The following is a 12,319-nucleotide window of genomic DNA, read 5'->3' as shown; positions in this document are numbered from 1 at the left end:
GAATTAGGAAAGCCAGGAAGGGCCATGAAAAGTCCTTGGCAAGTAACATTAAGGTGAATCTCCAGGCATTCTCTACATACATCAAGAGCAAGAGGATAATGAGGGAGAGGCTGGGACCACTCAAGGATAAAGGGGGGAACATTTTTTGAATGCAGAGAATGTGAGTGAGGTACTTAATGAGTAGTTTGCTTCAGTATTTACCAAGGAAAAGGATATGAGGACCAGGAGATCAGTGCTGAGTGTACAGATACATTGGGGCATTTAGAGGTCAAGGAAGGGGAAGTGTTGGGCCTCCTAATAAGTATTAGGATGGATAGGTCCCTAGGGCCTGATGGGATTTATCCCACATTATCGAAGGAGGCAAGAGACAAGATTGCTGGGCCCTTGACAAAGTATCTATGTATCCTCTCTAGCCACTGGCGAGGTCTCGGAAGACTAATGAGTGGTTAATGTTGTACCTCCATTTAGGAAGGGAACAAAGGAAAATCCTGGGAACTATAGGCTATCAGTCTTACGTCAGGTGTAGGGAAATTGCTGGAGAAAGCTGTAAGGGGTAGGATATATGAGCATTTGAAAACCCGTGGCCTAATTTGGGAGAACCACCCAAGGCTTTGTCCATAGCAGATCAAGCCTTATGAACTTGAGTGAGTTTTTTGACAAGGAGACGAGAGAGATTGATGAGGGTAGGGCAGTGGATGTTGTATACAAGGATTTTAGTAAAGTGTTTGACAAAGTCTCTCATGGGCAGCTAATCCAGAAGATTAAGATGCAGGGGATCTGCAGTGAATTGGTTGTTTGGATTCAGAACTGGCTTGTGCACAGAAGACAGAGGGTTGTGGTTGAAGGCACTTATTCAAGCTGGAGGTCTGTAATTAGTGGAGTTCCATGGGGATCTGTGCTGGGACCTCTGGTGTTTGTGATGCATATAAATGACCTGGTTGAAAATGTAGATGGGTGGGTTAGTAAATTGGCAGATGATACCAAGATGGTGGAGTTGTGGATAGTGGCATAGACAGGCAAAGAATACAGCAAGATTTAGACCAATTGTAGATATGGGCTGAGAAATGGCATAGGATTATAGAGAAATACAGTGCAGGAAGTCTGTGCTGAAACCATTTAAACTACCTGCTTCTAACGACCTGCATTGAGACCTTAGCCCTCCATATCCCTATTATCCATGTACCTATCCAAACTTCTCTTAAACATTGAAATCAAGCTTGCATGGACTAGTGTTGGCAGCTCGTTTCACACACTCACCACCCTCTGAGTGAAGTTTTCCCTTATGTTCCCCTTAAACTTCTCACCTTGCACCCTTAAGCCATGATGTCTGGTTGTTATCCCACCCAGCCTCAGTGGAAAAAGCCTGCTTGCATTTACCCTGTCTATACCTCTCTTCATTTTGTATACTTCTATCAAATCTCTTCTCAATCTTCTATGTTCTCAAGAACACAGTCCTAACTTATTCAATCTTTCTTTATAACTCAGGTTCTCCAGTTCTGGCAATGTCCTTGTTAATTTTCTCTGCATGTATTCAACCTTGTTTACATCTTTACTGTAGATAGGTGACCAAAGCTGCACACAATACACCACATCAGGCCTCACCTACATCTTACACAACTTCAATATAACATCCCATCTCCTATACTCAATACATTGATTTATGAACGTCAATGTGCCAAAAGCTTTCTATACAATCATATCTGCATGTGACGCCACTTTCAACGAATTATGGATGGACCTGTATTCCCAGATCTCTTTGTTCTACCACACTCCTCAGTGCCCTACAATTCACTGTGTAAGACCCACTCTGGTTGGTCTACTGAAATGCAAAACCTCGCACAAGTCTGCATTAAATTCCATCTGCCAATTTTTAGCCCATTTTTCCAACTGAGGCAGATCCCTCTACAAGCCACGATGACCTTCCTCACTGTCCACTGCACCCCCAATCTTGATGTCATCTACAAATTTGCAGATCTGGTTAACCACATTATCATCCAGATCATTGATATAGATGACAAATAACAAAGGTCACAGCACTGATCCCTGCAGCCCACCACTAGACACAGGCCTCCAGTCTGAGAGGAAACCTACTACCACTCTCTGGCTTCTCCCACAAAGCCAATGTCTAATCCAATTTATACGTAATCTTGAATGCCAAACAAATGCACCTTCTAGACCAGCCTCCCAAGTGGGACCTTGTCAAATGCCTTACTAAAGTCCATGTAGACAACATCCACTGCCTTGTCTTCATCCACTGTCCTGGTAACTTCCTCGAAAGACTCTATAAGATTGGTTAGACAGGACCTACCAGGTACGAAGTCATGATGACTATCCTTAATCAGTCCATGTTTATACAAGTGCTTATATATCCAGTCTCTTAGAATATCTTCCAATAACTTTCTGACAACTGTCAGACTCACTGGCCTATAATTTCCTAGTTTATGTTTAGAGCCTTCTTCAAACAGCAGAACAACATAAGCTATCTGCAAATCCTCTAGTATGTCCCATTGATAAGGATGGTTTAAATATCTCTGCTAGGGCCTCAGCAATTTCTGCACTTGCCTCCTGTAGGGTCCGAGGGTCAGCTTGTCAGGACCTGGGGATTTATCCAACCTGATTTGCCTCAGTGTAGCAAACACCTCCTCCTCTGTAAACTGTACAGGGTCTATGAAGTTGATGCCACTTTGCCTCACTTCTATAGACTCTGTCTCTGACTCCTGAGTAAATACAGATACAAAGAATACATTAAGATCTCCCCCATCTGTTTTGGCTCCACACATGGACTACCATTCTGGTTTTCCAAAGGACCAAGTTTGTACCTAACACTCCCTTTGCTCTTAACATATCTGTAGAATTCCTTAAGAATCTCCTTCACCTTGTCTCCGAGGGCAACTTCATGATTTTTTTTAGTCCTCCTGATTTTTCTTAAGTGTTCTCTTGCATTTCTTGTATACTATAAGCACCTCATTTGTTCTGGTTTGCCGATAGCTGCTATGCACCTCCTTTATGGAGCGGCTGATAATACAGAATCTGAGGCCACAAACCAGGCACGCCCGGGATCCGCTTCAGTTTGCGTATAAGGAGAAGGTGGGAGTGGAGGATGCTATCACGTATTTGCTGCACAAATCACTCTCTCACCTAGATGGGGTCAGTTGTGCTGTGAGGATTACATTCCTTGACTTCTCTAGTGCCTTTAACACCATCCAGCCCAAGATCTTAAAGCACAAACTAACGGAGATGGGAGTAGACTCTCACATGGTGGATTGGATAGTGGACTACTTGACAGATAGACCTCAGTATGTGCGGTTGGGAGACTGTAGGTCTGACACGGTGGTCAGCAGCACAGGAGTGCCACAGGGAACCGTACTCTCTCCGGTCCTGTTCACCCTGTACACATCTGACTTCCAATATAACTCGGAGTCCTGCCATGTGCAGAAGTTCGCTGATGACACGGCCATAGTGGGGTGTGTCAGGAATGGACAGGAGGAGGAGTATAGGAAACTGATACAGGACTTTGTGATATGGTGCAACTCAAACTACCTGCGTCTCAATGTCACCAAGACCAAGGAGATGGTGGTGGACTTTAGGAGATCTAGGCCTCATATGGAGCCAGTGATCATTAATGGAGAATGTGTGGAGCAGGTTAAGACCTACAAGTATCTGGGAGTACAGTTGGACGAGAAGCTAGACTGGACTGCCAACACAGATGCCTTGTGCAGGAAGGCACAGAGTCGACTGTACTTCCTTAGAAGGTTGGCGTCATTCAATGTCTGCAGTGAGATGCTGAAGATGTTCTATAGGTCAGTTGTTGAGAGCGCCCTCTTCTTTGTGGTGGCGTGTTGGGGAGGAAGCATTAAGAAGAAGGACGCCTCACGTCTTAATAAGCTGATAAGGAAGGCGGGCTCTGTCGTGGGCAAAGTACTGGAGAGTTTAACATCGGTAGCTGAGCGAAGGGCGCTGAGGAGGCTACGGTCAATTATGGAAAACCCTGAACATCCTCTACATAGCACCATCCAGAGACAGAGAAGCAGTTTCAGCGACAGGTTACTGTCGATGCAATGCTCCTCAGACAGGATGAAGAGGTCAATACTCCCCAATGCCATTAGGCTTTACAATTCAACTGCCAGGACTTAAGAACTTTTTTAAAGCTATTATTAATGCTTTTTGAGTTAGTGATTTAGATGCATATCATATTATTACTGAGTTAAGTATTGTATGTAATGAGTTTTTGCTACAACAAGTGTATGGGACATTGGAAAAAATGTTGAATTTCCCCATGGGGATGAATAAAGTATCTATCTATCTATCTATCTATCTTTTTCTCTTAACCAGGCCCTCAATATCTCTTGAAAATCAAGATTTCCTGCACTTATTTTCTTTACCTTTTATTCTGACAGGCAAATACAAGCTTTGTAATCTCAAAATTTCATTCTTAAAGCCCTCCCAGTTTCCAAGTACACCTATGCTAGAAAACAGCTTGTCCCAATACACACTTACTAGATCATTTCTGATACCATCAAAACTGGCCTTTCTCCAGATTAGAATCTCAACCCACAGACCAGATGTATCTCTTTGCATGTTTACTTTGAAACTAATGGTATTGTGATCACTAGATACAAAGTGTTCCCTTACACAAACTTCTGTCACCTGCCCTTCTCATTCCCTAATAGCAGATCCAGTATCACAGGTTATCTCGTTGGGACTTCTACGCACTGATGAAGGAAACTTTCCTGAACGCATTTGACAAACTCTATTGCATCTAGTCCTTTTACAGTGTGGGACTCCCAGTCAATATGTGGAAAGTTAAAATCACCTACTATAACAGTCCTGTGTTTCTCAGTTCCACACATAATGCCTCACTAGTCATATTTTCCAATCTGTCATGATGGAGCACTGCCATGACATTTTTCCTGTCTAGTAATGCCACCCCTCCCGCTTTAATCCCTTCCGCTTTGTCATCTCTAAAACAAAGGAACCCTAGATTATTGAACTGCCAGTCCTGTCCCTAGTCTCACTAATGGCTACAACATCATAATTCCAGGTGTTGATCCATGTCCTGAGCTCATCTACCTTTCCTAACTTCTTGCATTGAAATATATGCAGCTCAGGACATTAGTCACACCATGCTCAACCTTTTGATTCCTGACTTTGTCTGAGTTCTTGTCAGCATCCATCTCCACAACCTCTCCACTCTCTGTTCTGGCACTCTGGTCCCCATCCCCCTTCAATTCTAGTTTAAACTCCACCATACAGCATTAGCAAATCTTCTAGCTAGGATATTGGTCCCCCTCCAGTTCAGGTACAAACCATTCCTTCTGTACAGGTCCCACCTTCACTGGAAGAGAGCCCAGTGATCAAAAATTCTGGTGCCCCTTCCCCTGCACCAACTCTTTAGCCATATATTAAACTGAATAATCTTCCTGGTTCTGGCCTCATTAGCACATGGCACTGTTAATAATCATGAGATCATAATCCAGGAGGTCCTCCCTTCAACATAGCACATAACTCCCTGAACTCCCTTTGCAGAATATCATCACTCGTTCTACCCCGTCATTGGTACCTACATGGACATAAACCTTTGGCTGTTCACCCTCCCACTTAAGAATGCTGAGGACTTAATCTGAGATGTCCTGGGCCATGGCACCTGGGAGGCAACATATCATCCTGGAATCTCATTCTCACCCACAGAACCTCCTGTCCATTCCTCTAACTAACCAATCCCCTATCACCACAGTGTGCCTCTTCCACCCCCTTCCCTTCTGAGTCACAGAGGCAGACTCAGTGCCAGAGACCCAACCACTGTGACTTTTCTCTGTTAAGGTCAATCCACACCCCTCCCAACAGTACTCAAAGTGATACTTTTGTTGAGGGGGATAGCCACAAGAGTTCTCTGCAATGGCTCCTTAACCCCTTTCCCTTTCCTGACTGTGACCTTTTTCCTGTGTCCTGCACCTTGTGTGTAACTACCTCTCTATATGTTGAATCTATCACCCTTTCAGCCTCTCAAATTATCCAGAGTTCATCCAGTTCCAGGTCCAACTCCTTAATGCAGTTTGTTAGAAGCTGCAGCTGGATGCACTTCTTGTAGTTGTAGTCGTCAGGGACACTGGGGGTCTCCCTGCCTTCCTACATCCCACAAGAGTATCCTGCCTGGCATCTCTACTGTCCAAGCTGAGCATATATAAAGAAGGGAAATAAAGCTTAACCTGGAGCTTTTCTTTTTATTACTTCCTCTGACTGAAGCCTCTCTTCACTGAAGCCTTGAAGAGCTAAAGCCTCAAGATCACCACTCTGACTCTGTCCACTCAGACGACAGCTGCCGTGCTTGTCCCTGTCTTCCTTTAATTTGCTGTTGCTAATCAATCTCAAACATGGATTGTTTGCTGGCCAAAGCTGTATTATGCTGCCATGACTCTCTGCTTCCTTTTTCTACTCAGGCAGTGGACCTGAGTGAATCCATCTCCTCTCTGGGGGTGAGAGGGAGAGGGGGAGGGGAGGTGGAGAGCCAGAGGGAGAGGGAGATGGAGGGGAAGAGGTAGAGAGAAGGGGAGATATAGGGAGAGGGGGAAAGGGGAGAAGGGGAATGGGAGAGGGAGAGAGGGAAGGAAGAGGGGGAGAGGGGAATGATGGGAGAGGAGAGAGGTAGGAAAGGAAGTGGGAAGCAAGCTGTGCTTGTCCCTGACTTCCTTTAATTTACCATTGCTAATCAATCTCAAACATGGATTGGTCGCTAGTCAAAGCTGTATTCTGATGCTGTGACCCGCTGATCCCTTTTTCTACTCAGTCAGTGGACCTGAGTGAAATCCCCTTCTCTCAAACTTCCGATGTCCAGATTGGTTGCTGATCAGAGTTCAATTAGATGGAGTTTAACTCAGATAAATGTGAGGTGTTGCACCCCAGTAGGGCAAATGCATGGAGACAGCACACTGATCCTTAGTGTTGTTGCTGAGCAGAGAGATCTTGGGATCCAAGTTCATAGTTCCGTGAAAATGTCTACGCAGGTTGATAAGGTGGTTAAAAAGTCCTATGGAATGCTTGTTTTTGTTAGTCAAGGCACTGAGCTCAAAAGTCAGGACATCTCAGAGAGTGTCGCTGGTATCTGGAATGAGCTGCCAGAAGAGGGGTGGAGGCAGGAATAGTAACATTGGAGAGGCACATGGAGGGGTATTTCAATGAGCAGGGTACAGAGGGATGTGGTATTAATGCAGATTAGTACGGAGGTGAGCAGAAACTTAGTGAAAGGCCTGTTGCGATTCTGCAACCATGAGAATGGGGTGGAAGAGAGAGAAAAACTGGAAGAGGCAGATAAAGAGAAAGAGAGAGATGAGAAAGAGAGGCAGGCATATTGATAGATAAAGGAAAAGAGGAAGGAGAAAGAGATGGAAGAAGAGTGAAGAGAAAATAAAGGGTGAAATGAAAAGAGAAAGAGAGGAACTGTGAAGGAGTGAGGAAAAAAGAGAGAGACAGAAAATGAGAGAGAAGGTGAGAGAGGGAGGGACAGAGAGCTGGAGAGACAGACAGACATACTTTATTGATCCCGAGGGAAATTGGGTCTCGTTACAGTTGCACCAACCAAGAATAGTGTAGAAATATAGCAATATAAAGCCATAAATAATTAAATAATAATAAGTAAATTATGCCCAGTGGATATAAGTCCAGGACCAGCGTATTGGCTCAGGGTGTTTGACACTCCGAGGGAGGAGTTGTAAAGTTTGATGGCCACAGGCAGGAATGACTTCCTGTGACGCTAGAGAGAGTGAGAGACAGAGATAGGATGTTGAGAAAGAGACAGAGCGGGAGGGACAGTGAGCTAGAGAGAGAGGGGAGAGAGGGAGGGGACAGAGATAGGTGGAGAAGAGACAGAGAGAGCGGGGGAGAGGGTCAACCTTGGGACAGATTCCCTTACAGTGTTTCCTCTTCCTCCTCCAGGACACCCTATACCACATGCGTCTGCGCTCCCAGTGTGGTCCATGGATCAGTGTGCCCAGCCAGGTGGTTAATGTTTCCACGGTAGGTGAGTAGTGCCTGCCAAAAAGGCCCCACTTCCCAGCTAGCATGAAGCTGGCACCCGAGAAGCACAGTTGTCACAGAGAAGGGAAGCCCCACCCTGACTGCACAACACAGTGTCGGCTTCACTGCTGACAGGGGGACAAGGCGTAGGCTTCAAGGGCAGGTCCACCCTGGATCCGAGCTGTGGGAAAGGTGTGAGGGCATGGGGTTTCCCATGGGGTTTCAGGGGCGAGGGGCTTTAGTTGTGGGGGAGACAAGAGACTGGGCTCATTCTTCTTGGAACAGAGGTTGTGGTGAGGGTCTCAGGTGGAGGTAGGGGTCTCTGTCAGAGGAGAGGCCAGGGTCAGGGTTGGGAGGGGAAAGGGAGGAGAATCAGTGCTGCCAGGGGCAAATGTGTTGTTTAATAGGTGGCAGAATCAGTGAGGGAGAGTGAGGAGAGCTGGGGTGTGGGCTCTGGGAGAGGTGGGGTGTGGGAAGAGATGGGATGTGGGGAGAGGTGGGGTGTGGGAGAGGTGGGGTATGGGAGAGGTGGGGTATGGGAGAGGTGGGGTGTGGGAAGAGATGGGGTGTGGGGAGAGGTGGGGTGTGGGAGAGGTGGGGTATGGGAGAGGTGAGGTGAGCGAGAGGTGGGAAGAGGGAGAGTTGGGGTATGGGAGAGGTGGGGTGTGGGCTCTGGGAGAGGTGGGGTGTGGGAAGAGGGGGTGTGAGGAGAGGTGGGGTGTGGGGAGAGGTGGGGTGTGGGAGAGGTGGGGTATGGGAGAGGTGAGGTGTGAGAGAGGGAGAGGTGGTGTGTGGGAAGAGATGGGGTGTGGGGAGAGGTGGGGTGTGGGGAGAGGTGGGTGTGGGAAGAGATGGGGTGTGGGGAGAGGTGGGGTGTGGGAGAGGTGGGGTATGGGAGAGGTGGGGTGTGGGGAGAGGTGGGGTGTGAGAAGAGGTGGGGTGTGGGGAGAGGTGGGGTGTGGGGAGAGGTGGGGTGTGAGAAGAGGTGGGTGTGGATAGAGGTGGGGTGTGGGGAGAGGTGGGGTATGGGAGAGGTGAGGTGAGCGAGAGGTGGGAAGAGGGAGAGTTGGGGTATGGGAGAGGTGGGGTGTGGGAGAGGTGGGGTGTGGGAGAGGGAGAGGTGGGTGTGGGAGAGGTGGGTGTGGGAAGAGATGGGGTGTGGGGAGAGGTGGGGTGGGAGAGGGAGAGGTGGGGTGTGGGAAGAGATGGGGTGTGGGGAGAGGTGGGGTGTGGGAGAGGTGGGGTATGGGAGAGGTGGGGTGTGGGGAGAGGTGGGGTGTGGGGAGAGGTGGTGTGTGAGAAGAGGTGGGTGTGGATAGAGGTGGGGTGTGGGGAGAGGTGGGGTGTGAGAAGAGGTGGGGTGTGGGGAGAGGTGGGGTGTGGGGAGAGGTGGGGTGTGAGAAGAGGTGGGTGTGGATAGAGGTGGGGTGTGGATAGAGGTGGGGTGTGGATAGAGGTGGGGTGTGGGGAGAGGTGGGGTATGGGAGAGGTGAGGTGAGTGAGAGGTGGGAAGAGGGAGAGTTGGGGTATGGGAGAGGTGGGGTGTGGGAGAGGTGGGGTGTGAGAGAGGGAGAGGTGGGGTGTGGGAAGAGATGGGGTGTGGGGAGAGGTGGGTATGGGGAGAGGTGGGGAGAGGGAGAGGTGGGTGTGGGGAGAGGTGGGGTGTGAGAGAGGGAGAGGTGGGGTGTGAGAAGAGGTGGGTGTGGATAGAGGTGGGTGTAGGGAGAGGGAGAGGGGGTATGGGAGAGGTGGGGTGTGGGAGAGGTGGGTGTAGGGAGAGGTGGGTGTGGGAAGAGGTGGGTGTGGGGAGAGGTGGAGAGAGGGAGAGGTGGGGAGAGGGAGAGGGAGAGGTGGGGTGTGGGAGAAGGAGAGGTGGGGTGTGAGAAGAGGTGGGTGTGGATAGAGGTGGGGTGTGGATAGAGGTGGGGTGTAGGAGAGGTGGGTGTAGGGAGAGGGAGAGGGGGTATGGGAGAGGTGGGGTGTAGGGAGAGGGAGAGGTGGGTGTGGGAAGAGGTGGGGAGAGGGAGAGGTGGGTGTTGGGAGAGGTGGGTGTGGGGAGAGGTGGAGAGAGGGAGAGGTGGGGTGTGGGAGAGGGAGAGGTGGGTGTGGGAAGAGGTGGGGAGAGGGAGAGGTGGGTGTGGGAGAGGGAGAGGTGGGTGTTGGGAGAGGTGGGTGTGGGAGAGGTGGGTGTAGGGAGAGGTGGGTGTGGGAAGAGGTGGGGAGAGGGAGAGGTGGGGTGTGGGTGTGGGAGAGGTGGGTGTGGGAGAGGTGGGTGTAGCGAGAGGTGGGTGTGGGAAGAGGTGGGGAGAGGTGGAGAGAGGGAGAGGTGGGGTGTGGGAGAGGGAGAGGTGGGTGTGGGGAGAGGTGGAGAGAGGGAGAGGTGGGTGTGGGGAGAGGTGGAGAGAGGGAGAGGTGGGGTGTGGGAGAGGGAGAGGTGGGTGTGGGGAGAGGTGGGTGTGGGAGAGGTGTGTGTGGGAAGAGGTGGGGAGAGGGAGAGGTGGGGTGTGGGAGAGGGAGAGGTGGGTGTGGGAGAGGTGGGTGTAGGGAGAGGTGGGTGTGGGAAGAGGTGGGGAGAGGGAGAGGTGGGTGTGGGAGAGGTGGGTGTGGGGAGAGGTGGAGAGAGGGAGAGGTGGGTGTTGGGAGAGGTGGGTGTGGGAGAGGTGGATGTAGGGAGAGGTGGGTGTGGGAAGAGGTGGGGAGAGGGAGAGGTGGGGTGTGGGTGTGGGAGAGGTGGGTGTGGGAGAGGTGGGTGTAGCGAGAGGTGGGTGTGGGAAGAGGTGGGGAGAGGTGGAGAGAGGGAGAGGTGGGGTGTGGGAGAGGGAGAGGTGGGTGCGGGGAGAGGTGGAGAGAGGGAGAGATGGGTGTGGGGAGAGGTGGAGAGAGGGAGAGGTGGGGTGTGGGAGAGGGAGAGGTGGGTGTGGGGAGAGGTGGGTGTGGGAAGAGGTGGGGAGAGGGAGAGGTGGGGTGTGGGAGAGGGAGAGGTGGGTGTGGGGAGAGGTGGAGAGAGGGAGAGGTGGGGTGTGGGAGAGGGAGAGGTGGGGTGTGGGAGAGGGAGAGGTGGGTGTGGGAGAGGTGGGTGTAGGGAGGGGTGGGTGTGGGAAGAGGTGGGGAGAGGGAGAGGTGGGTATGGGAGAGGTGGAGAGAGGGAGAGGTGGGGTGTGGGGGAGAGGTGGGTGTGGGGAGAGGTGGAGAGAGGGAGAGGTGGGTGTGGGGAGAGGTGGAGAGAGGGAGAGGTGGGGAGAGGGAGAGGTGGGGTGTGGGTGTGGGAGAGGTGGGTGTAGCGAGAGGTGGGTGTGGGAAGAGGTGGGGAGAGGGAGAGGTGGGTGTGGGGAGAGGTGGAGAGAGGGAGAGGTGGGGTGTGGGAGAGGGAGAGGTGGGTGTGGGGCGAGGTGGAGAGAGGGAGAGGTGGGTTTGGGAAGAGGTGGGGAGAGGGAGAGGTGGAGAGAAGGAGAGGTGGGGTGTGAGAGACGGAGAGGTGGGGTGTGGGAGAGGGAGAGGTGGAAAGAGGGAGAGGTGGGTGTGGGAAGAGGTGGGGAGAGGGAGAGGTGGGTTTGGGGAGAGGTGGAAAGAGGGAGAGGTGGGTGTGGGAAGAGGTGGGGAGAGGGAGAGGTGGGTGTGGGAAGAGGTGGGGAGAGGGAGAGGTGGGTTTGGGGAGAGGAGAGGAATGAAGGTGTAATGAGTCAACACCCATTATCCAGCCCCCCTGTGCCCTGGCTCTGACTGTAAACCCGTCTCCCCACAGGTGTGGTGACCCTTCCTCCCCGGGATGGCCCATGGGCCTCCCTGGATGGCCCAGTGAGAGCCGGAGTCATCGCTGGCAGCTGTTTCCTGGCAACTGCTGTGACTGTCAGTGCTCTGGTATCCTGTCTCAGTAACTGGAGGAAGGCCAGGCGCAGGCAGGGTGAGGTGGTGGGGTGATGGTAGGGACTCTCTTCTTCACACCGCACCCCTCGCTCTTCCGCACTTGGGAGTACTGCAGACTCTCGACCGCCCAAATCCCGACCCTCATCCCCCACACCCACGCTGCAGACATTTAAAATCCACCACTTTCTGTTGTACCTATCTCTGTAGCCACCCCACTCCCTGGTTTCTACACCCTTTCCCTGTAACTCTTTCTAATGCTTACACCCACTCCATCTGTGTAACCCTCCTCCAGCAACTACACCCCATCTCAGTGACCCCTCTGACCCCCACACCCTTTCCCTGTAACTCCCTTTGACCCCTGCAACCCATCTGCGCAACCCTCCTCCAGCTATTACACCCCATCTCAGTAACCCCCTCTGAATCTTATACCCTTTTCCTGTAACTC

The 12,319-nt window shown here is 51.1% G+C and overlaps 1 protein-coding gene across 1 annotated transcript in view; it reads left to right on the top strand.

The window, feature by feature from the left end:
* Window positions 1-12,319, top strand: part of LOC140717077 (protein turtle homolog A-like) — a 61,050-nt gene that overhangs the window by 42,147 nt on the left and 6,584 nt on the right. Inside the window, exons 14-15 of the mRNA XM_073030257.1 lie at window positions 7,930-8,014; window positions 11,753-11,911. Of these exons, the coding sequence (XP_072886358.1) occupies window positions 7,930-8,014; window positions 11,753-11,911 (244 nt within the window). The remainder of the gene's footprint in view (window positions 1-7,929; window positions 8,015-11,752; window positions 11,912-12,319) is intronic.

The sequence above is a fragment of the Hemitrygon akajei genome, chromosome 27, assembly GCF_048418815.1.
Source record: "Hemitrygon akajei chromosome 27, sHemAka1.3, whole genome shotgun sequence".
NCBI classification, from domain to species: domain Eukaryota; kingdom Metazoa; phylum Chordata; class Chondrichthyes; order Myliobatiformes; family Dasyatidae; genus Hemitrygon; species Hemitrygon akajei.
Note: the sequence above shows the minus strand (reverse complement) of the source record. Positions and strands in the feature narration are given on the sequence as shown.